The following is a 24505-nucleotide window of genomic DNA, read 5'->3' as shown; positions in this document are numbered from 1 at the left end:
GCACTGTCTCGTGTCCTTTCATTTCACCTTGCAGAGCTCCCTTGACCAGTTCTTGCAGGGCAGGTCCAGTGCTCATGAACTACCTCACCTTTTATCTGGGAATGTCTTGACTTCTCCCTAACTTTTAAGGACAGTTTTGCTGGATATACAATTCTTGGTTGACTTTTGTTATTTTGTTTTAGCACTCTGAATATATTAGCTGTCTCCTGGCCTCCAAAGTTTCTGATGGGAAATCTGAAGACAGTCTTACTGAGGATTCCCTGTATGTAATGATTCACCTTTCTCTTGCTGCTTTCAAGACTTGCTCTTGGGGGTGGCTTGGAGGGGAATCAATGGGGGAAAAGGGGACATCTGTAATATTTTCAACAATAAAGATAATTTAAAAAGACTTGCTCTTTCTCTTTTGAAAGTTTGATTATAATGCTTCCTGTTGTGGGCCTTTTTAAATCTTACTTGGAGTTTGTTCAGCTTCACGTATGTTTATATCTTTCATCAAATTTAAGAAATTTTCAGCCATTTCTTCAAGTATTCCCTTCCCCTTTCTCTCTTCTCTGTCTGGGACTTCCATATGTATATTGGTCCTGTTGATTGTGTTCCATAGGGCTTTTAGGGTCTGTTAGCTTTTCTTCAATCATTTTTCTTTCTGTTCCTCAGCCTTGAAAATTTCAAGTTTTACCTTCAAGTTCAGATTCTTTCTACGCAAATCTGCCTTTCACTCCCTCCTCCAGTGAATTTTTCATTTCAGTTTTTCATTGGTTTTCAGATCTGGGATTTCTTCTTGGTTTAGTTTTAGGCTTTCTGTCTCTTTGATATTTGCGTTTTGTTACACGTTATTTTCTTGACTTTCTCCACACCTGCCTTTAGTTCTTGGAGCTTAAGACAGTTGTTTTAAAGTCTGTCTAATGTATTTGCCATTAAGTCTTTTTCTTAATGGACAGATGTTTTTTTCATTTGAAAGGGCCATATTTTCCTATTTCCTATTTTCCTATTTCATTACAAAGAAATGTGATTATTTTTGTTGAACACATCTAATAATGTGTTAACTGAAAAGCAGATACTCCTCCCCCGTTTTGTTTTTTGTTAATTTATTTTTATTGTCAGCTGTCTCTTTGCCAGTAGGCTGAGGTGTAAACTTATGTTTTCTCAGTTCTTTTCTGAGTATGCGGTGGGTATGCAGTCACTTTCTAATTTTCCCAATATGTGTGGTTATTTTTCGAATGTTGTAGTCTTTCATATCTGGCTCCTGAAAGGAGAAAAGCAAAAAATGAAATGGGTGGGGGAGGGCACCAGCCCATTAGGTCTCCTGGCAGCCACTTCAGCTAGAGGAAGACCTTGCAGCAAGGCGAGAGGTACAGCAACAACGGCTGCCTACTTCTTTGTCTGCACCTTTGTGATCAGAAGCAGTGATCAGTGATTGGAGCACAGATCCCTAATAGTTAGGAGGAGAGGGTCCTTTTTACCCATCCTAGCTCCCATATGCTATGTGCAAGCTATTGGAGGAACCCGCGAACACTGCCTGCCATGTGGCTGGGGGTGGGGGATGGGTAGCTGCTACTGTGCCAAGAGCTAAAACTGACCAAAATTAACCAGTTTACCAGTCTTTCCTTGGAAGTCATAAGCCTTTAACAGACTCAAGTTCCAAAACAGTTATATCATTACTGTTGTTATTCTAACCGTATGTTCTGTGATTGATCCCAAGAAAACTTCAGTTATCAAACCAATAAAACCATGTAGTCAACATTTTATAAAAATACATCTTTATTGTTTCAATGTTCTTGAATGGCACATATACGTAGTCATATAAACTTAGTCTTCGTGTTAATACAAATTAACCAAATGAAAAGTAACAAATCAGTAAAACTGCTGGAAAATCCCTCCAAACCATGAACCCAATACACACTGAGATGATGAAATGTTATCTTAAATCACCATACTCTGAAAATTAACTGCAGCCAAGTGTATATGTTTCAAGAAGCAATAAAGAACAAAGTGTGGAATAATACAGTGAGCCAGGCAAGTCAAACGGCTCCATTGGATGTTTCAGCAAAGTATAATCTTTGTATAACAAAGATGAGGGGTTTGTCCTCAAACTACAGGGTAATTTCAAAGCAATCTCAGGAGAGTATGGCCAGAGGCCTGGTACTCACATGACTCCAGAGCATGAACTCCTGGGGGTCCTATGAGGAGGAAATATACCCTCTTGACCCAAAGGCCCTTCCCAGAGTCCTCACTCACACCAGGTTCCTAAAAATGACTAAGGATCTTGAAAATTCACAGTAGCAGAAATATGTACATGCATGCATATAAAACCTGGAAAACTCTTGCTGAATTTCAAAATAGAAAGCTTTGAATGTTAACCTCGAGAGAAGGTATGATATCGTAGCTGGAATACCCAAGTCAGGGCTGGCCTGATTTGTCTTCCCTATATAATCCTCACCCACAGGTGTGTTTTTTTAAAATAAATCTTTATTGATTTCAGAGAGAGGAAGGGAGAGGGAGGGAGAAACATCAATGATGAGAGAGTAACTTCAATCGGCTGCCTCCTGCACGCCCCCGACTGGGGATCGAGCCTGCAACCTGGGCGTGTGCCCTGACCGGGATTCGAACCCCAATCGCCTGGATCCTAGGCCGACGCTCACCCGCTGAGCCACACCTGGCCAAGCTCCATTGATTTTTAAAGAGGGAGGCAGGGAGGGAGGGAGGAACATTGATGTGGGAGAGACATCGATTGGTTGCCTCCCACATGCACCCTGACTGGGACCGAGGATCAAACCTGGAGCCCAGGTCCATGTCCTTGACCGGGAATCGATCCTGAGACCTTTCACTGTGCAGGCCAACGCTCTACACTGAGCCACACTGGACAGGGCTAAATTTTGAGATCTGAGTCCATGAGAGGCATGAGACACATTTCCCTCAGCCTTCTCTCATAGGGGTGCACAAATGCAGGGGACCTGTCCCTTGTCCTATGTCTCCCGCTGTCCTCTTCAGGCTGGAGCGATTGAAACAGCTTGTGGGATGATCCCAAGGACTACACTGAGCCCAAATCCCACACACAGGCAGAGTTCAGCCCCAGCAGTGGACATTCCATGCTAGGAAACAGCTCTGTGCCAGCAGTTCAGGGTGAGAGAACAGCCTGGGACTGCCACCAGAAACCTCCTCTCTGAGCCCAAAGGCAAGGATGGTTGTCACCACTTCCCAGAGGCATCAGACTTTCATGGTGGGCTCAATTGCGAGGCTCTGTGGCTGTGGGACTACGGACTGTGGACATAAGGTGTGACTTGTAGGTTTTGCTCAGGCCCGTCATCCAGAACTTGAGCAGCTTGACGTTGTCCTCCTCGGATGCTCCAAGGATACTTAGGAGCTTCTGGGTGTCCTCTTTGGGTCGACTGTCCACCTTGGTGAATTTAAAAAGGACCTTCACTTTGCTGTAGAAAACCAGAACAAAACACTCAGATACCACAGCACAATCTCCAGAGTTCTAGTCCCGCAAGTGAAGCTGAAATTCAAACTCTCAGAAGAAACAGCATAGCAAGGCTGTAGCCCACCTGCAGCCTGAGGATGTCTAGTGTGCCCATCAGTTATAACCCTAGGTAACATGGCTAGTGCATCAAAATGGGGTAAAAGGAGAGAAAAAAATGTTTCACTTAAATTCATCAAAGGACTTGGTTGATCCTAAGCTTCACTGTATTATTTTAAATCAGGACAATGTTTGACTAATTAAATTTGACAAAAAATTACTAAGGCAGGAGGACATAAAGTAACTTACTTTAGTAAAACAGGAACATCTATTATCTGACTTTAAGATTTTTAAAGATAATTAAGCAGCAAAAATAACTGCTTCCCTTGGAGGCAGGTGTCACCCCCATCTCACAGAGGAACAGCCTGAGGCTTGGGGGCACTGGGTCACTTGCTTAGTGTCACTCGGCTAACATATTAAGTGGTGGAGCCGGTATTTGAACTCACACTGTTAGCCTCTACTCTAGACTGCCTCTCCTGGTAGTCACGACCTCACCTCTTTTTCTGAAACAGCTTCTGGTTCTCCTTAGCAGACACACTCCTGTCAGCAACCGAGCCCTCCCCACTCAGAGATCAGGCTCTAGGTGTCCAGATAGTGTACTTACTTCATCCACTCTTCCTTGAGGCAGATGAGGCACTGGTCAACCACATCCACAGACAGATTCTGGTTGGTCAAAGCAGCTTCTATCTTATTCAAAATGGTTGGGCCAACTGGCAACAAGAGTCAGGGCAAAGTAGGCAGGAGGTGTTAGCACAGGGCGGGTGAGAGGCAGCCTCAGCGCCTTCCTCCCACCCTCATTCTGGTGAGAGGTAGCCCTGCTCAGCAGCACCCACCTCGGTCTGCAGCTACAGGACTTCCACTGGTCACCACAAACTCATACTTGCTGAGAGACTGGTCCTCCTCACACCCGATGGGGTGGAGACTGGAGTGAGTGGCTGAATGCACCTCCACTATGACAGCAAATTCTGCAGCAACACAAACGCATCGCTCCAGTTAGCGCTCCTCTTTGTTCCTTTCACAAGCCCATCTCATTCTGCTGCTCAAGTTATCTGGTCATCTAGGAGAGAACTCGTCTCCTGAGATTAACGCTTTGGCATTTAAAACTTTCTGTGGTTTATTTGTAGAGTTAAGTTTAACTTTTGTCTCAGTTAAACTAACAATATATTATTTTACAACAACTACTAATTATATACCTCAATTCGCTTAATATTAAACAGCCCTATGACCACTAGAGAGAGGTCCCACTATTTCCCCCATTTTGCAGACAGGGAAAGACTCAGAAGCCAAGTGACTTGCCCAAAGTCACACAACTAGAAGTGGTAAGACTTTCAAGCCCATAACTGAAACTAGTGCCTACCCAGAAAAGGGGCACTCCCCTCAGGCACTCAAGACCCAGTGTGGGTGCTGAATGGACAAGCAGCTCAGGGCTGCTGAGAGCCAAATGCTCCGCCACTGGACCTCCCACCACCTGTGAGCACAGTGACTGCTGCCCCTCACAGACGTCGGAGAAGTCTTGACTGCCTTGGAGGATGGCATTTGCACCCAGACTGACTCCTGAACTTCCTAAACCAAAAGTGAGGGATGCAGATTAGCTTCTTGGAAGTATACCTGGAGGAGTAAGCTTGTCAGAGGTAGAGCAAGCCTCACTCTACCAATGGATGTGGAAGATGTATTCAAGGTACATAAAAAAGGGGGAGCATTTGAGATTGTGCTCCCCAGCATATGTAATCAGTTTTGACTCGAATAAACTCGTTTTTTAAAAGACACATAAAATGAAGAAAAACTTGGAGAGGACAAGCATGAGAGAACAGTGAGAGCAAAGGAAGACCGCGGGACGGATGGAGTATGAAAGCACGCTGTCGGGGTCTAGCAAACCTCCGGCTGGAATCTCCATGGCACCCGACTCACTCACCAATGGCACTTCAGTCCTCTGACATCCTCTGTGTAGTTCCCACTCCCAGGACTGTGGCCCGCCCCTGGCTAAGAACCATGCCCCAGCAAGCCACCCTTATTGTGAAACTGGTCCTGTCCAACCCTCCCCCATTTTAAAGACAAAGCAGAGGCCCAATGGCAACGGGAAAGCTGGTCCTACAGCTTGGGCCCTCCTGCTTCCGAGGCCAGCAGGCAGTATCCTCCAAGGCACAGCTAGGATTCCGTTCCACTGCTAAGCCCTGAGATGCAGGAACTCGGACCAGACAGGAAAGGCACGCACCTGAAGCGAGCACGTGGGAGGGGATCTGCACATGCGGGCTGAGCCCCAGGAAGTTGCACCGGTAGGCCTCCTCATACTGGCTGCTGTACGGGATGGTGCGGACACAGCCCACTGGCAGCATGGTCTAGAAAGGAGAGGGGCTCAGAGCTGACACCAGCGGGAACACGCCCTGCCCCTGCCTGTCTCCATCTTCCACACTCCTCGGACCCTCCGTCGCTCGGCCCAAAGCCTCCCTCCTCCCGGGAGGCATCCCTGGCCGCTCAGCCCCCTGGGGTGTCTCCTGGCTATTGGTCAGGCATAACTTGTGCTGTCTTTTGCTTTACACTGTTAATTCTTATATAATTCTTTTATCTCGCAGCTGTTTGTCTCTTCCCTCATCCAACAAAGAGATTATAAGCTTTTTGAGAGCTTATAATGTGTCCTATTCATTTGTGCCCTCATAGGCCTAGGTAAACGGGAGGCACTCGCACACTTTCTAATGACTTAAACACAGGAGAGCCAACCTCAGGCCTTGGCAATACTACCCTCTGGCACGGAGACAGCCTGCTGCCTGACTCCCACCCACCTCACCGAGACTGCTCTGCGCAGCGGCAGTGCTCACAGACCTGCTTCTACAGCAGCTGTGAGCCATTCCAATGGCTTCCGAGAGGGATTCAGGGATTCAGGGACTGAGGATGGGGAGAGAGGGTGATTAGTTATCAGTCTAGAAGGAGAGCACAGACTCTTTCCACTGGAAATAAGAACCATAAATGACTGTAATTTTTAACAGTGGAAGAAGAAACTCAGACTTAGGTTCAGGAGTGAACTTCTGCACTGAGCCATCAATGCATCCTAACAGTCACACCAAAGTCGGGGTATTTTCAAACCCACTAAACAAATACTGTCCTGCTATAAAACGTGCAGTAAAAAGATACCCTTACCCGAAGAACTTCAAAAGCTGACAGGACAAGGTCTGTATCTCTACTTTTCCAGATCACCTGGTTTCCCATGAGAACATGCCAGGCCAACATGCGGAAAGACGGGGCACCCAGGACCTGAAAAGAGAGTTCAGAGCTTTCTACCCTGAATGTGCTTCCTGATGTTATTTGTGTTTGTCTAGAAACTTTCCCTGTATGGTAAAGGGAGGCAGGTCAGGAGATGAGGCTGAGTGACTTGCACAAGGTCATAGGAGGCAGGTAGAAGTCCCCAGATTTGTACCTAAAAACCTGATCCCAAAACTCTCACACATTTTATAAACCTTTTTCCCAATTTTATTTTCAAAGGCTTGAAGCAGAAAAAGTATTAGCTTTTTGCAACATCTACCTTCTCTCTCTACACACCCTTTATTTTGCGGAACCACTTGGAAGTAAGTGGCATCGTTACACTTCAGGACCCATCAAGAACAGGCTTCTCTGACACACCCAGAAGGCCACACCCCAAAAGGCCACACGGATGCAGCAAACCCAATACCCAGGGCCCTGTACAGCCAGTATCTTTCAGCCTGGCAGTCACTGAAGAGTCACGGCTGCTGTGCCGTCCTGTCCTGTCCTGTCCTGTCTGCTTCAATACAGACCAGCCCTCCCCCCACCCCACTCTTTTCTTCTTCATCCTCACCAGAGGATATGAGTGTTTTTTTATTATTGATTTTTAGAGAGAGAGGAAGGGAGGGAGAGAGAAACACCGCTCTGCTGTCTACTTATGTACGCATGCATTGGCTGATTCTTGCATGTGCCTGTTGGGGAATCGAACCTGCAACCACCAAGGTTCTTGGTTACTTCTAACCACCCAGTCCCTGCCGGGTCTTGAGCATGATAAGCCCAAAGGACTAAGGGTGCTGGAGGGAGACGAGCTGGAAGGTGAGGACTGGGCTCTTCTGAGTTTCTGATGGGGGCTCTATCCCTCTACCACCTACCTGTCTCATGTGCCGAAGGGACTTAAAGACAGACAGCTTTCGGGGCTGCCAGTTCTCACAGTCTGAGAGCAAGGAAGAGTCTGTTGGGCATTTGGTCAGCTCCCGCCCTTCTGCACCCTCTGGCAAGACAGGGGCTTTTTCCTCTTCAGCCTCAGAGTTGTCCCAGCTTTCTGATTCCTCTTCTAAATCTGCACGATCGACAAAAACGGCAGTTATGAAGCATGCTGCCCGCCGGACTCCTCCACTTCCACATGCAATAGTCTCCTTACATGACCACTTCAGCCCAGGGCACCCCATGGTTAACCTACTAGGGGTTATGGATTTCTGGTTTTGGCCAGTCCTGTACACTTTTTTTTTTTTTTTGGTGAACCCTCACTCAAGGATATTTTTTCCATTGATTTTTAGAGAGAATGGAAGGGAGGGAGACAGAAGACAGACAGATTCACTGATGTGAGAGAGACACAATTGGTTGCCTCCCACACACGCCCTGACCAGGGCTGGAACCTGCAACCCAGGTACATGCCCTTGACTGGGAATCAAACCCACGACCCTTCAGTGCGCAGGCTGACACTCTAACCACTGAGCACACTGGCCAGGGCTGTGCTACTTTTTACCCTAGGAGCCTTGGGGTGGGTTGGGAGGGCCCAGTCTGCTGCATAGCAGCCCAGAGTCTCTCTGTGTTATAAAGTGCGCACCTGCAAGACTGCAAGCTGGTCACTGGCAGCGGGAAAATTCAAACCAACAGTAGGATGACTACAGCTTCTATTTACTGAGCTCCTCCTCAAAGGGCTTCCACACATCACTCATCCTTTCAGCTGTCCTAAGGTCAATACTATTCTCATTTTAAAGATAAAGAAATCTTCGTTTTTCCGATTAACCTTCTTGACAATCCTCACACATGGAGACCACGAGAAGGGGGCTGTACCGATTGATGCACAGAACACAGCGGCAGAGGCAGGGTTTGAAGCCAGGTCTGTCCGACTCCAACGTACGTGCTCTGAACCTCTTTGTGACTAAAATACAGACCAAGATATGACAGGAAGCCCTAAAAGCTTGTCCTGATGTACTTGGCTCCCTGTGTAAGTAAATCTCATCAACATACTATTTTTACCAAATTCACTAAACCTCAAAGTTTATAATCACCACAATAATACACTATTCTAGGGTCAAATGATCCATGACTGCAAGGTGTTATCTTTTCTGAGCATATTCTGCTCTCGCTGAAACTCTGCTCCCTTTTCCCTACTCAGGAAAGCGTCTGAATGCAAGCACATACAAGTCACTTGGCTACAGGAGTCACCTTGAAACAGCTCCAATGTATCAAGGTCAGTTATTTGCAAATTGAAGCACATCAAGCATTATTAGAAACAAACTACACACAGCACGCACCAAGCCACGAATCATCTCTGAAGGAAGAGCACAGCCAGGATCGAAACCAGAGGCTCCTGGGCTGCTGTACTCCCCTCAGAATCCCCTGGGAAGTTACTGAACCCACACAGGCTCCTGAGCCCCAGGCATGAAGATCTGATCACAAGCCCGGGGAGGGCTGCCCAGACTCCAGTGAGGCTTGGGAACCAATGCCCTGGATGGAAACCTTGGCTCCAACTGAATGAAGCCTAGTATTTCATTGCTAAAGAGACAGAATAAGAGGCTGTCTAGAAAGGCCAAGCACTTAGTTAATGATAAAATACAGACAAGGAAACATTCAGTCAGTCAATCCTCTGCACAGACCGAGCCCTAACAGTGGGTTTTCCCAGCCTGCCTGGGGTCATAAATTCTTTCACTGGATGGTTCGGGAAAATGAGACAGGAAGTCAAAATAAAATCACCAAGATTAAAGGGCAAGCTTTTGTGCAGATGCTCCTCATAGGGTTATTCACCCTAGGGTCCCCTTCGCCAGCTCTTTCTGCTAGCATGGAGGAAGGCCAGGTGGCTGGGATGGTCCCCAGTGGCCACTGCAGGCAAAGGGCTCCAAGCACAAGCACCTCCCCGCTCACCCGCAAGCTTCTCCATCTGGACCAAGGTGTCCTCAGTGGGTGCGCCCTCCAGGAGCTTCTCTGTCAGCCGGCTGCCACACGCTTTCAGGAGCCTGGAGAACAAAGCTGTCACGTGTCCTTGCCACAGGAAAAACTAAGCCTGAAGCCTCAGGATCTAACTACCAGTTTATAGAAAACAGGGTAAAAGAATATGTTGAGCAATAAATAGCACAATATGATCAACCAAATATGAAACACAAGGCCCCGGTCTCCCAGCAAAAGGCATGGGAAAAGCAGGGGTGGGGGCGTAGAAGACACTATTCTAGACCTAGCAATTTAGAACGAGCTGTGTTCTGATCCAATTTAAACATCAATTCTGAGGCAAAACAGAAAAAGTGAACTTGGATCGGGCTGGATGATACTAAGAAATTCGTCCATTTTGTTGGACATGATCATGGTTTCATGGTTGAAAGGATACAACTGACACCCGCTTTAAAAAGTTCAAGAGAAAAGTGAGGGGACAGACGCAAAAGCAGCACAGTGCTGGCAACTGCTGAAGTGGGAAGGCAGGGATGCACTTCACTGGACTGTTTATTCTCTCTGACCTGTTAAAAGTTTCCCTAGTAAGTGATTTTTACGTCGGATGGGTGGGGGTTCAAGGTCCTTGGGAGCTGCACTCGAGGACCCACATCTGAGGAACATCACCCACCAGGAACGCAGACAAGCCTAGACTTTAAGCTTACACTACACAGGAGTGAGAATCTGGGGGAGTCTTGGAAGGAGCAGATCTTGCAATGGAGGAACAGAAACAATCTGTGGCCAGAGGACTAACGGGTCGTTTCCAGTATGTCCACAAATTCACTGACACCCCTCCCTTCAAAGGAAGACTGATCCTGTCCTTGGACTAGGCTGGCCTGTGACACAGCACATTTCTAACAGAGTACGTGCTGGAAACAGCCATGCGTGACCTTGCACACACCACCTCGTTCTCTCTGCTCACTCACTCCGAGGGAAGTCAGCTCGTGTGTCCACACAGCGAGGAGCTGAGGCCTCCTGCCCACAGCCAGCACCAACCTGCCAGCCCCATGAGGAAGCCAAACCTTCAGAAGACGCAGCCCCAGCTGACCAAAAACTCAGGATCTGAGCCCATGCTGGCCGGCTAGCCACTCTCCAATTCCTGGCCCACAGAAGCTGTGCACGATAAATGCTTACTGTTGTTTACAAAGAAGGGAGGTCACTCGTCCAGGAATGGGGCTATCGTTTCCTTTTTCTTTTCTTTTTTTTTTTTTTAAGAGGACGTTTACTAAAGCTGGGGACAGCGAAACGAAAAAGGGCCTAGGATGGAAGAAGCAACAGGAGAGGGACTAGCCAGGGAAATGAGCCCAGGCGGGGCGGCTTTGGCTCACTAAGAAGCCAGAGAAAAGGGGGCCTTGGGGACAGGTTCAGGAGTTAGCCTGGGATGAGCTGCTGCTGCCCATTGCCCCCTAGGGGCAAGCCTCATGGGGTCCTTCAGAGTTTAGGAGGTGCAGGCCTGTGGGGGAAGAAGGGGAAGCCGGGAGGAAAGGCATGGGTGTGCTCCTGGGAGGGAGCGCGCCTGCGCTGGGAATATCATTTTAAAATCATGACTGGGAGTGAGTTCTATATAAACACATCTTGCACATACTCCTGGGAAACCTGCATCCAGTTCAGTGCTCACTAAACAAGTACACACCACAGAGGCACCAATGACTGTCCTCCCCGAAGTCGTGTACTGCTCTTACTCTAAGAGTTGCTGGAAGACTTGGGAGCCTCATTACCAAGCAAAGGAGGTGTGAAGGCACGCCCACAAGTTGTCATCGCTCGTCAAGGACGTCAGAGACCGGGCGGCGTTCCCGTTCCTTTGGTGCAAGAACGGAGTGAAAGCTGTGTTCATCCTCTGGGCACGCTGTGGGCATCCAAACTGCTCTGCTTCAAACACCTGGAATGCAGAGGAGGGTAGCCCTTCAACAAGCAGCACCGGACAAGCGCCGGGCATGCACAGACCACCTCACGAGGGCCACTCCTGAAGCCTGCCCCATTCTGCCTCCCCCGTGCAGGGAACAGAAACCGAGCAGTCTCATAATCCCACAGAAGGGTCTGCTTCCCCACTCTATCAGAAGACACCTGAGCAGAAGAACTGGCGAGGTTTCTCCTGTACCCTCTCCTGCAGCAGGCCCAGTAGGCACTCAATGGACGTTCGGGTGGCAGGTGTGCTCTCCGAGTGCCTCCAGTCCTCCCCTTCCAGGCACATGGAGGTGTTCACTCAGAGCTCGTGGGGGAAACATGACCAGTACCCTTTATTCCCTCCAGCAGGCAAGTGAGTAACATTCAATACGGCTGGCACTCCACCTGCCAGGACCCCGACAATGAGTAGATGCCTCCAGTTCCTTAACAGACAAGCAACGTGAATAAGGGGAAAGCTGTGGTTTTAAGTGACTGAGGTTTGAGGGCGGTTTGCTGCCAGAGCCTCACCTGTCCCACCCTGAGAGAGGCAACGCCAAGCTGGAGGTGGTCGGTTGCAATGAAGGTCAGAGGATGCAAACAATGGGGTGAAGCCAGAGTCTGACTGCAGCAAAGAAGCCAGAGTTGAACAAGACCACAATAGACTTGAGAGACCAGGAAAGCTGGTCTGAGTGACTGCGAGGCTCATGCCACAGTCCTGCCTCTGAAGCCAGGGGACGACAATGTAGACAGAGCAGCCTCCGCAGGACCACATGCTCACACCTACGTCAGTGCACAGCTTGTACCCCCTGCCCCCCTTCACCCAGGGTCACCTTGAGTGCCTTGCCCTGGAGTTCATCAATGATCCCTCGGATCTTTCCAAGCAGGAAGGGCCAGGAGTTGATGAGGTAGATCCGGTCCATCATGATGGCAATGATGCTGTACCAGCGCTGGAAGCCCCTGGCCAGGCTGTCCTTGATGAAGAAGGTGTGGCTGAACACGAACCCATGCTGCTCATCCCCAAAGAAGATCGGGCCTTCACGGCCAGGGCAGACCTGGGACAAAACAACAGTCACTCCGGACACAGTCCTCTCCTTGCTTCAATGATACAAAATCAAACCCCCTGGCTCAGATTTTTCTTTCTGCACTTATTAGCCACCACTAATTATAAAGAGAGGGGGAAAAGTAGGGATGAGAGAGGAAAACTTCACTTTTACCTGCTCTTGGGATCAAACTTTCTAAACATAACATTTGTTATCATGGAATGCAAGGGCCAGTGAAGTAGGTTCATTGCTTTTTTCTACCCTGAGCCAAAGTAACTCTACACAAATAAATCTATCCCAGACTCAAATTTGCCAACATCACTCTGAAAAATACTGGAGAGCTGGCAGGTCAAAACATCCACTGCAGAGTCCATGTAATAAAATCCGCATGCTTCATCTATAGGAGAGAACTCAGGTCTCCCTCATAACACAGCCACGCTCACTTTACTCTCAGCTCAGTCAGACAAGACCATCTGCCAGCCAGCAGACTAGCAGCAGAACATCAAGAGGAGGGAGGAGCCAAGGTGAGCACACAGAGCAAGTGAGAGCTACAAGTGAGGGAGCTCAGCGTGTCCGATCAAACGGGCATGGTGACGGGAAATTCTGTAACTCAACAACAGCAGTCATCTAGTTTAGAAACAAATGGATTCACTCTGCAGTAGAGTCTGAGAACACAGGATGATAGAGAAAATAAAAAAGGTGATGTCTGATATGACAAACTACATATCCTGGAAATATTTCATATCTTAGAAATATGTTCCATTAAGAATGAACAAGTAACAAAAGTCTGGTGCTTAAACTGATAAGCTGGCAATCACTGAGAGGACTGGAGCCCAACACAATGCATTCTGGAGTTTCAGAGAACAGAGGCTACTCTGTGCCCCACACACTGGTCTGCTGTCCCCTTCACGACAGGACTGACTCCGTCTTTCTTTCCTCGGCCAACACTGAACCTGTTTGGGGAACCTTGGAGTGTATGAGATCCCCAAAGGGACAGCGGCCTCCCTTCCCACATCACAGGCGGTCACCTCACAGCTCAGGCTCCGCACACAAGCCTGGCGGACAATGCTGAAGAGCTGGGGGTGGCTGGGGTGCTGGTGACTGACATACTTAATCGAAGTCTCTTTATCATGGCTGATGTACCCGGGGTGCCCCGCAGCAAGGGATCGACAGCCCTGCCCGTGGGAGGAAAAAGAAAACCAGTTAGTCCGGAAGCAGACGACACACTTTCTTACTCTTATGCAAATCCAAAGTAGAGAATTCAATCTATTTTCATTTAATAACTGGCTCGGAGAGTTATACTTACCTGAGGACTTCAATGTTCCTGACCAGGAGAACCAGGATGCAAAGATCACAAAGGCTTTCACAGGGTAGCTATAACAGATCTAACCCACTGAGCACTTGTGTAGCAGGTCTTACAAAACACTCCGCAGCCCTGGCCAGTGTTGCTCAGTGGTTAGAGCATCTGCACACACACCAAAGGGTCCCAGGTTCAATTCCCAGTCAAGGGCACGTACCTGGGCTGCAGATCAATCCCCAGCCCAGGTAGAGGCATGTGCTTGGGCAACCAATAGATGTTTCTCTCCCTCCCTCCCTTCCGCTCACCCTAAAAATCAATGGAAAAAATATCCTCAGAAGGGGATTAACAAAACAAACAAAAAGCTCTGCACACTATCTCGTTTATTCCAAAAGGCAGCTTTATGAGATAATTAGTGAGAATCCCCATCATACAGAAGGCAAAACTGAGGCTCACGGCTTCGAAGTGCCTCACATAGTGCTTCTCTGCTGGCTTCCGTCCTTGGTCCTGACACAACCACTTGGCAGGGATCTCAGGAAGAGGCCACAGGCATCAGAGTTGGTGTGAACAAGAATCCAACACTACCTCTGATTTTGGGTCCCAACCCAGGTCCCTCATGTGAAGAAGTGGCTGGTAAGGGAACTTGAACTTCATTTTCCCAGAGCTCACGAAGCAGCCCAGAGGAACGTCCAGGACCCCATGAGGAGAAAACGCCCCAAGAACACCAACGGAGAGAATCAAGGCCTGGGAGAGGCCACTGTGAGCAAGAACATGTAGGGGGTGGGCTGCAAGGCAAATGTGATGGTGGTGACGACATATGTTGGCAGAGAGTGGGCTGAAAAAGCTAAACCTAGGATGAAGGGAAAGAACTAAAGGAACATAAAAAGCAGCAAACTCATTCCATGGAGAATGGTCTGCACACATCAGCTGAAGACCACACCCTCTGTGAGGTCCCTCCATTGCATCACAGGGCCTCCTGTTCGCCCCACGAGGGCCCACACACAGCACAAGCACAAGCCCCTGGAGAGAGAGAAACGATCCCACACCCCCAAGAGACACTTGCCTCGCACATGTCCGATTTTTTGGGTCCTGGGCTGCTGGACTCTGAGCTGGCCCCTTCTGCTGGGCTATGAGTGCAGATTCCACTGCTCATCTGAATGCCGCCTTCCTCCTCCTCGGCCTGTTCACCTTGGCCAGGGCTGTCCCCAGCCCCTTTTGGAAGAGGAGCATGAAGAACCTCAGTGCAGAAGAGGGTGCGAGGGCCATGGAGCTCACAGAAGTGACAGAGAGCGACGATGGCATTCATGTTGCCTTGGAGACCCACAGGCCTGTGTTGGGAGAGAAGGGAAATGCCATCAGCTGGCATCACCACAGGACTGTCAGCACCTGTGGAGCACAGGGCCTGGGGAGGTATCATCAATGGGCTCCCATCCAGCAGAGGTGGGGTGCCCAGCCAGGCGGCACTGGCTGAGCCCCATCCTGTGCCAGAGCTGCACTCGCACAGGGAAAACAAGGCAAACACAGTCCCCTGCCCATGAGGAGTCACACAAAACAGGAGGAAAAATATAATTCAACCATCACACAGAAAACCCTTCCGTTAGAAGCGTGAGGGCTCCGAGGCAGACAGGGCACAAGGGGCAAGGTCTGGGGGATGTGATGCTGTCCTCAGCAAGCTCACCCTCTGGGAGGGAGGGACACACAAGCAACTGCTTACTCTGCAGTGACAGCAGTAGGAATAAAAAAGCACAGTGGGTCCTGACAGAGGATCGCTGGAAGAGATGCGATGTGGTCTCAGGCAGAAGGCAGAGGGGAGAGCGCCAGACCTGGAGCCTGAGTGTCAGCGGAGTTGAGGGAACGGGGCAGAAAACCAGGAGGAAGAAGGTTTTGGGGATCATTCTAGGCCATAGTAAGACCCTGAACTTTTCTGACGAGAAACTAGAGAGTCTTTAATAGGTTCCGATGAGAAACATGATAAATTTGAATCTTAACTTAAAAGAATTATGGAAGCAGAGAAACCAGCTGCAGGGAGAAGAGATGCTGGCCTGGGCTAGGGTGAACAGTACAGTCAAACCTGGAATACAACCAAGGCAGAGCCAGCCAACTCTGCTCATGGGTGGGCTATGGGGCGTGAAGAAGGGAGCCAAGCCATCTGGACCAGTAAGAAAGGAATGTGGAAGACTGGAGGGCAAGGAGGAAGAAGCCAGGAGGCCAGGCCTGCTAAGCCTCCAGTGGAGACAATGGCAGGCAGTGGGAGTACAGGGCTAGAGCTGAGCGGGACAGTCAGTCCTGGGCGGGGACACGAGCACCTCAAGGGAGCCCGGACTCCTCCCCAGAGCTTAGATGTGAAGGGGAGGAAGAGTTAGACAGGGTGACAGATAAGGGCAGGCACTGAGGCGAACTCCAGTGTACCCAGAGACCAAGTGAGCAAAATGGGAATTGTGAGAGAAGCAGAATCCTGGGGGAGGCAGCAGAGGATGGGGTCCAGCACACAGGCTCAGAGCCGAGAGAAGGGCTTGGCAGCAAGTCGGCTGGGCAGTTTGTGCATGATAAGGGAGGGAGAGCAGGGGATGTGAATGCAGACACAAGTGGTCCTGGCTGGGAAAAATCAGGCAAGACTGTAAAAGTGGGAGCATTCCACTGGGCGGACAAGCAGAAGGGGTCTGGAAACGAGAACACAGGAAGAAAGGCAGAGGTGGGACAGTGATGGCTGGCTCACGTGACACGTGTGACAGAGGAGAGCCTGGGAGCCAGGTTAGAGGGAACATGTACTCTCCAGTCCCACAGTGTCCAGGACAGTAGCCATGAGCCAGCACTTTAGAGTTAAATAAACTGAAAAGCTACCTTCCTCAGTGTCGCTCACTGGCCACATTTCAGGTATTCACTAGCCACATGTGGCTCACAGCCATTGTGTTAAAAGGGCAGTGCTGATCATGGGACATTTCCATCATTCCAGAAAGCTCTATTAAATAGCCTTGCTCAAAACAAACAGGGAACCATTTTAAGTTCCTGAATGTCTGACCTAGTAGTGCACACAGGCCAGGTTTTAAACCCTCTTCTCTTCTGGGGACCCCACCAGGCGGGACACCTCTGTCCTCACCCTCTGCAGGCATGGGCATGCCCACAGCTTGGCCTGAGGCGCCTGCCTGGGGCACTGAACCTACTGGGAGGCAAAGCATCAGAATGTGGACATGCACGGTGGGGTGGGGAGTCCCCTGGGGGAGTGCACCCTGGGGGGACAGCATCCTCAACAACCTGACTTAGGTGTGCCCCCCAAGCAGCCTCCTGCTCAGAGCCTGCTTCCTAGCCTGCCCGCTAACTATGCCACCCACCTGATGTTTTGCAACCAACCTCTCAGCTGATGTGGGGTGCCACAGCATCAGTCCTCGTACCTGAGGCAGGAGCTGGAGCTCAAGTGCTCAGGAATGGCAGAGGCCAACCAGAACAGACATCTGAAGAGAAAGTCAGCTCGTCGGACAGAAAGTCAGGCCTGGGGATCACACACAGGGACACAAGGGGTGGCTGGCAGGTATGAAGAGCCAGGGCATTGGATGTTCCTGGAGGGAGTGGGTAGCAGGAGCGGAGACAGAGTTTAAGAGATAGGAGGACGTTACTGGAAATCCTTGAGAGTTACGAGCCTGGACTAAAGTGTCAGAGAGATTGGAGAGAAAGGTCCCAAACACTCCTCATAACCTTCTCCTGGCTCACTCCTCACCATTCAGCCTCTCTTTGTGTGTCCCCTGCTAGGAGAAGCAACCCCCACCACTCTCTCTCCCTTCCCCTGCTTTATTTTACTGGAATGAACATTCTGAGTGGAGGGGTTTTGTCTTGTCTACAAGGTTCTCAACACATGGTAGGCACCAAATTAATAGGTGTTGGGTAAGATGATTGAGAAGCTGCCCACAGAAAGATGATGGTTGTTGCCACAGAATGTGGAGAGCTCATCGAGGATATCCATGAGCAGGAAAGGTTTAAGAACACAACCATGGGGAACACCAGAGTCCAAGAGCCTCTTGTCATGGGAACCAAATAAACTGAATTTAAATAAAGAGTGCACATGGCTCACTACAGTGAAGTCCAGGAAAGTAATGGATTAAAATTCTATTGTGGAGACAACATGAAACTTAACAACATCCACATCATGGAGGAACCAGAAGGAGAAAAAAGCAAGCAAGGGATAGAGAAGCTGTTTGAAGAAATAATGGCAGAAAACTTCCCTATCAGGTCAAGGAAAAAGTCTCACAAGTTCACAGAGAGTCCCAAGCAAGAAGAATCCAAAGAGACCCAGGTCCAGACACATGATAATTAAAATGCCAAATATTCAAGACAAAGAAAGAATATTAAAGGCAGCCAAAAAAAAAGGGAATCTGTTACCTACAAAGAAGCTCCCATAAGGCTGTCAGCTGATTTTTCAATAGAAACACTTCAGGCCAGAAGGGAATGGCATGAAGTATTCAAAGTAATGAAAAGCAAGGACCTGAATCCAAGACTACTTTATCCAGCAAGGCTATCATTCAAAATAGAAGGTGAAATAAAGAGTTTCCCAGACAAAAGAAGACTAACGAAGTTTATCACCACCAAACCAGCACTGCAAGAAATGCTAAAGGGGCTGTTTTAAGAAGAAATTGAGAGAGAGAGGAACACAGGCATAGAAAAGAAGAAATTGAGAGAGAGAGGAACACAGGCATAGAAAAACTGACAATAAATACGTACTTATGAATAATAACCCTACATGTAAATGGATTAAATGCTCCAATCAAAAGACACATGGTAGCAAAATGGATAAGAAAACAGGACCCATATATACACTGTCTACAAGAGACCCACCTCAGAACAAAAGGTATACACAGGCTGAAAGTGAAGGGATGGAAAAAACTTTTTCATCAAATGGAAACAAACAAAAAAAAGCTGGGGAAGCAATACTTGTATCTGACAAAATAGGCTTCAAAACAAAGGCCATAAAAGAGACAAAGGTCAGACATCTCTCGAAGCAATATTTTTGCCAGTATGTCTCCAAGGGCAAAGGAAACTCAGGAAAAGATAAACAAATGGGACTACATCAAACTAAAAAGCTTCTGCACAGCAAAAGAAACCATCAACAAAAGGAAAAGACAACCCACTGTATGGGAGAACATATTCACCAATGATATATCTACTAAGCGGTTAATTCAAAAAATAAATAAAAAACTTGCACAACTCAACACCAGGAAGACAAACAATCCAACTTAAAAATGGGCAAAGGACCTATATAGACACTTCTCCAAAGAGGACCTACAGATGGCTAAGAGACAGGAAAAAATGCTCAAGGTCACCAATCATCAGAGATGCAGATTAAAACTACAATGAGGTGTCACCTCACACCTACCAGAATGGCTCCATCAACAAATCAATAAACAAAAAGTGTCAGTGAGAATGTGGAGAAAAGGGAGCCCTAGTGCACTGCTGATGGGAACGCAGATGGGTGCAGCCACTGTGGAAAGCAGTATGGAGTTTCCTCAAAAAATTAAAAATGGAGCTGCCTTTTGACCCAGTAATCCCACTTCTAGGAATATATCCTAAGAAACCTAAACACCAATCACAAAGAAGTTATGCACCCCTATGTTCACAGCAGAATTATTTACAATAGCCAAGATCTGGAAACAGCCCAAATGCTCATCAGATGAATGAATAAAAAAGCTGTGGTACACACCCCAGACAGTGTGGTTCAGTGGTTAGAAAGTAGGCCCGTGTAATGAAGCGCCGTGGGTTCGATTCCCTGTCAAGAGCATGTACCAGGGTTGCAGGTTCGCTCCCTGCCCCGTTGGGGCGTGTGTGGGAGGCAACCAGTTGAGTCTTTCTCACATCAATGTTTTTCTCTTTCTCCCTCTCCCTTTCCCTCCCTTCTACTCTGAAAAGCAATGGAAAAAATGTCCTTGGGGCTCATTGGCATGGCTCAGCAGTTGAGTACTGACCTAGGAGCCAAGAGATTTCGGTTGGATCCCTGGTCAGGGCACATGCCTGGGTTGTGGGCTCGATCCCCAGTCGGGGGCATGCAGGAGGCAGCAGATCAATGACTCTCTCATCACTGATGTTTCTCTCTCTCCCCCCCGTCCCTTCCTCTGACAAAAATAAAGATGTATTTAAAAAAAAACAAAAAAAACCCACAACACTGTGGAAGAGGGGGGAAGGCAACCACTAGTGGAATAAGAACCAAGGAAGACGTGTAGGGACCCAAACTAAAGGCAGAGGTGTTAACCCTGGAAGAGGCCACATCGTCCTTTGAGAGGCATGAAAGAGAAATGAAGATTACTCCTAGCAAGGCATCCACATAAACGTAGCATTTGGCCACGGTTCCTCCCATCTGTAGAGCATCAATACGAGCCTTTACACTCAGCAGCATCACATATCCACTGTCCAGCCTAGGCCAGAGCATCCAAGGCCATTTTCAAATGGGTCAGGTAGGACAATGGCAGTCATAGGCCTGACACTTTGTAGGTAAAGAAGAAAACCAGAGCTAATTCTAAGAGGAATGGACTTAGTGCATGAGAAAAAGTCCAAGCAGGTTCCAGCCAACCTCAAATTAGTTTCGACAGCAGTATTTCATAAAGGATCTCTTCAATGCTAAAAAACAGTTCTCATCCTTCCTGCTCTCGGTTAGAAGGCCAGTAGCCACTGGAAGGGACCCTAAATAACACTCAGCTCCGGAGTCACACAGGCCTTCTGGGTTGGGGGAAAAAGCCTGTCTCCAGCTTTACTGGCCATGCCACATCAGGTATGGTCCTCACCCTCTCTAAGCACCACCTGCAAGCTGAGAAACAGGGGCCATACCCCACCTCTCAGAGTTAACCACTACAACTGGAGTAGAACTCTGGGCAGCTCATATGAGGTCAGCTCTATTCACTCTCCCATTCCAATCTCTGCAAATGTTTGCTGGGGAAAAAGTCTGGTTTGAGTACGCCTAACAGTTCTTCCTTTCCAACAAGCTTTCCAGAATCCAAGGAAGAGGCAGAAATCTTCCCCTGCCCAAGAGGTAGGGTTCTTGCCCATGTCCCCCTCCCACAGTGGCAGAGCCACAGCAGGGCAGTAACTTCCCAGTGATCCTCCCACCCCTGTGATGTGCCCTGACCTGGGTCTATTTCACCACCACTTCCTGTGGTCTTCTCATAGGGCCACAGAGGACTGCAAATAAATGCAGTATTGTAATGGCTCTTCATCAGAGGTCAGCATCAGAATCCCCGCAGTTTCTTCAACTCGCCTCCCTTCAGGAGCCTCATTAAGCCAACTGCTGGGATACCAGCACTGCAGGTGAAAAGTTCCCGAGCACTGACTCCTGAAGAGGCCCACACAGACTTCACGTGGGTTTCTGTTTACAGAGCTCCCTGCTGTGTAACACTGGAAGGGCAAACGCAGTGTCATGTGCCACTCTTACGCAGTCATTTGATGGCATTGATAACCCTGTGCCTCCAGTACTTTCTCTTCTGTGACCTGGGGTCCCTCCTGCAACCCTGGGCTCGGTCCAAGGCTGGAGAACCAGAGCCTCCTTCCAGTAAGCTCCTCCTTGCCCTCGGCCTCGGATGGCTGCTGATGACCACCTCAGACCTCAAGGCACAGGAACCCACCCCTGGGCTAAACATACAGGAAACAAGGATGTGTCTGACCATACCCACCCAACTGGAGAGAAATGCCACCCACCCTCCCTGGAGGCCTGATCTAGGCCTCAATGCCTCAGAGGGCCGCCTGGGAAAAAAGGAATGAAGACGCACGTCCTCCCCCTACACCAGCGGTGAGGAAAACCGGGAAGGGGCCGGGCTGACCCGGCGCCACGGCGAGCGCGACCCCCGGACCACGGCTCGGTTCCGTCCCGGCAAGGCGCGCACGCGGGAGGGCGCGCACCGGGGAGGGCGCCCCTCGGCCCCCGCAGAGAAGCGGCGACGCCAGCCTCCCCATCCCGTGGCGCAGAAACCAGCGGCTAAGCCCTGCGGCGCGCCAACAGGCACGCTTCTTGCCAATATGACACCAACAACAAAGTTGGTATAATCTGTTGTTGTGTTGGCTGCTGTCATTTTTTTCGACAACCTAAGGAAAAGAGGTCGGTGCCCTGACTGAAGTCGGATATTGCGTGTTTTAAAATAAAAGTTCCTGTGGGGCTCGGGTAGAAAATCGCTGCTTTAGAGTTTACAGATGTGCCCCTCCCTCATCTCGGGTCCTCAGCCCCCCCACCGCGGCCCCTAACCCCCAATCACTAAACGCCCCGATCAATCACTAAACACCCCGATCAACACGAACCACCCCAATCACTAAACGCCGCGATCGATCAGGAACCACCCCGATCGATAACGAACCACCCCAATCACGAACCACCCCGATCGATCAGGAACCACCCCGATCGATCACGAACCACGCCGATCGATCACGAACCACCCCTATCGATCACGAACCACGCCGCTTCACCAACTCGAAGCTCGGCTGCGCCCCTCAGCTGACCCGGAGGCCGCAGGTCCGACGGCGCCGCCCGGCTGCCGGCCCGTCCCCGCCCGCAGCGCCGCCCCGAGCAGCCCCCTCAGCCCCCGCACCCGGGCGCGCTCCCCGCCTCCTCGAGCGCCCGGCCGCCGCGCACTCACGGGACGCGCCAAGCCGCCGCCCTGGGCCTCAGTCCGCAGGGACCCAGTGGCCTCCCGGGGCTGGCGGTCGGACCGCTGCGCACCTGGCAGCGTCTTCCTCCCGCGACCCGCCCTGTGCCCTTCCTCGAGCTCGTGGGCCAGACGCCCGGCCCCGCAGGACGCCGCCGGCTCCGCGCGAACCCGGGTTCCTAACTCACCCGGCCAACAGCAGCCGACAGCAGCCGCAGCGCCTTCTCCGGCGCCGGACTCCGCCGCGGCCGTACCACCCGCCCGGGCCGCGGAGGGGCGCACACGCCGTACCATCCGCCCGGGCCGCGGAGGGGCGCACGCGCCGTACCACCCGCCCGGGCCGCGGAGGGGCGCACGCGCCGTACCATCCGCCCGGGCCGCGGAGGGGCGCACGGGCCGTACCATCCGCCGGGCCGCGGAGGGGCGCACGCGCCGTACCATCCGCCCGGGCCGCAAAGGGGTGCACGCGCCGGCCGAGGGCGCCCCTGCCCCTCGAGGCGAGCAGAGCCTCGCCAGCCCCACACATCCGAGAAGCCCGCGCGAGTTGGGTCACTCCGAATCTGGCCGGGAACCGAAGCCGCTGCCCCGCACCTCCCTCTCCCGCCCCCTATTCCCAGCCCCCCACCAAAAAGTACGAAATGGTTCAACCCCTGCCGAAGGGAGCTATTGGAGGAAACCACTTCAAGAGGGGGGAAATATTTAAATTTTAAAAAGGAGACAGAACGTCGCAACCTTATAAAAAGCACTGTAATTTATCTTACAAGTCGGTTTTAAACCGATGGTTTTTACTAACTTGCCGATGAGCCCCGTCTTCGGCGGGCCGTGCGGGAAGGCGGCGGGAGGCGGCGCCCGCGCGCCCTGCAGCGCCCCCAGCGGCGGGAGGCTCGTCTCGCCCCGGCGGGCGGGCGGGAGTGCGCATGTGTGGCATTCACACCCACCCTCCCCGGTGAACCTCGAAGTTCTTAAAATAGAAAAGTCAACTATTAAGTAATAATATTTTTTAAAAACCTGGGCGCTTGTTAACCTACTTAAAAATTGCCTTTAGAGGCGTGGGTGCGGGGTGGGATGTAGGGCCTCGGGGTGAAGCACTGCGGCGGTGACACCCTCCGGCCCGCGGGCCCCGGCCTCCCCGCGGGGCGCCCCCGGTCCCCGCGGCCGCAGCCGGCTCCTTGGCGCCGGGCGCGGGCCCCTGGAGCGCTGGGGAGCGCCGCCAGCCGCTGCGCAAAAGTGGGGGGTGGCTTCCCCCCCGCCCCCCTCTGCGGGTCCCCGCGGCGCTGGGGCGCGGGCTGCGGGCGAGGCTGGCGGTGGGCCTGGGGGGGGGGGGGGCAGCGCGGCGAGGCGTCGCTTTGCAGGTTGAATTGTTTTTACCAGTCCAATTCCTCCGATGCTGGGCAGCACCAACTTCACCCATGGGTGTGCAAAAGTAGGTTAATAGTGATAAGTGGTAATACAGGAGCAAACTTTCCTGCACTCACGACTGCAAGCCTACGTTTGGGCACCCCTGCATGTTCCTAGTAAACCACAGATAACCGCTGAAGGAAGGGCAGCGACCGGGAGGCTCCGCCCGCCTGGAACTCTACCCCCTCCCCCGGGTCAGGTGCCCGCAGTTGACCGCGTTTGCACACTGCTCTGAAAGCCTCCGTGGGCCGTGCGAGGACTGGGCCGCCTCCTGTGCGGCTGTGCCTTTCCAATTTCTAGAACAAAACATTTCTAACATTTGTGAAACTGAACAGGATGCACCCTGAAAACGGCTACAGCAGCCCTGGCTGGTGAGGCTCCGCGGTCAGAGCCGCAGCCTGCGCACCAAAGGGTCACGGGTTCGAGTCCTGGTCAAGAGCACGTGCCTGGTTAGGGTCCATCTGCCCAGTCCAGGGGTGTGCAGGAGGCGCCCAGGTCCAGGGGTGTGCAGGAGGCGCCCAGGTCCAGGGGTGTGCAGGAGGCACCCAACGGATGTGTCTCTCTCGCATGGATGTTTCCCTCTCCCCCACCCCCTCCCACTTTCTAA

At 50.8% G+C, this 24505-nt stretch overlaps 1 protein-coding gene across 7 annotated transcripts; it reads right to left on the bottom strand.

Moving 5' to 3' along the window:
- Positions 1-2446: 2446 nt before the first annotated feature.
- Positions 2447-23359, bottom strand: FLCN (folliculin). 7 transcript variants are annotated; one of them, XM_081162944.1, is made up of 12 exons: positions 23294-23359; positions 14958-15222; positions 13626-13772; positions 12388-12609; positions 11392-11552; positions 9617-9708; positions 7621-7808; positions 6650-6763; positions 5730-5853; positions 4351-4482; positions 4122-4227; positions 2447-3425 (listed from the first exon to the last, which is right to left on the bottom strand). In XM_081162944.1, the coding sequence occupies exons 2-12, from the start codon at positions 15198-15200 to the stop codon at positions 3224-3226; spliced, it is 1731 nt and encodes a 576-aa protein (XP_081019070.1). In that variant the 5' UTR covers positions 15201-15222; positions 23294-23359; the 3' UTR covers positions 2447-3223. The 7 variants fall into 7 exon arrangements, with proteins under 7 accessions (XP_081019070.1, XP_081019068.1, XP_081019073.1 ...); XM_081162942.1 differs by lacking the exon at positions 23294-23359 and adding an exon at positions 22689-22836; XM_081162947.1 differs by lacking the exon at positions 23294-23359 and adding an exon at positions 22689-22836 and having other exon boundaries at positions 2447-3394.
- Between the last annotated feature and the right edge of the window lie 1146 nt (positions 23360-24505).

The sequence above is a fragment of the Miniopterus schreibersii genome, assembly GCF_964146895.1.
Source record: "Miniopterus schreibersii genome assembly, chromosome: 16".
NCBI lineage: Eukaryota > Metazoa > Chordata > Mammalia > Chiroptera > Miniopteridae > Miniopterus > Miniopterus schreibersii.
This window is presented reverse-complemented; position numbering and strand designations above follow the sequence as displayed.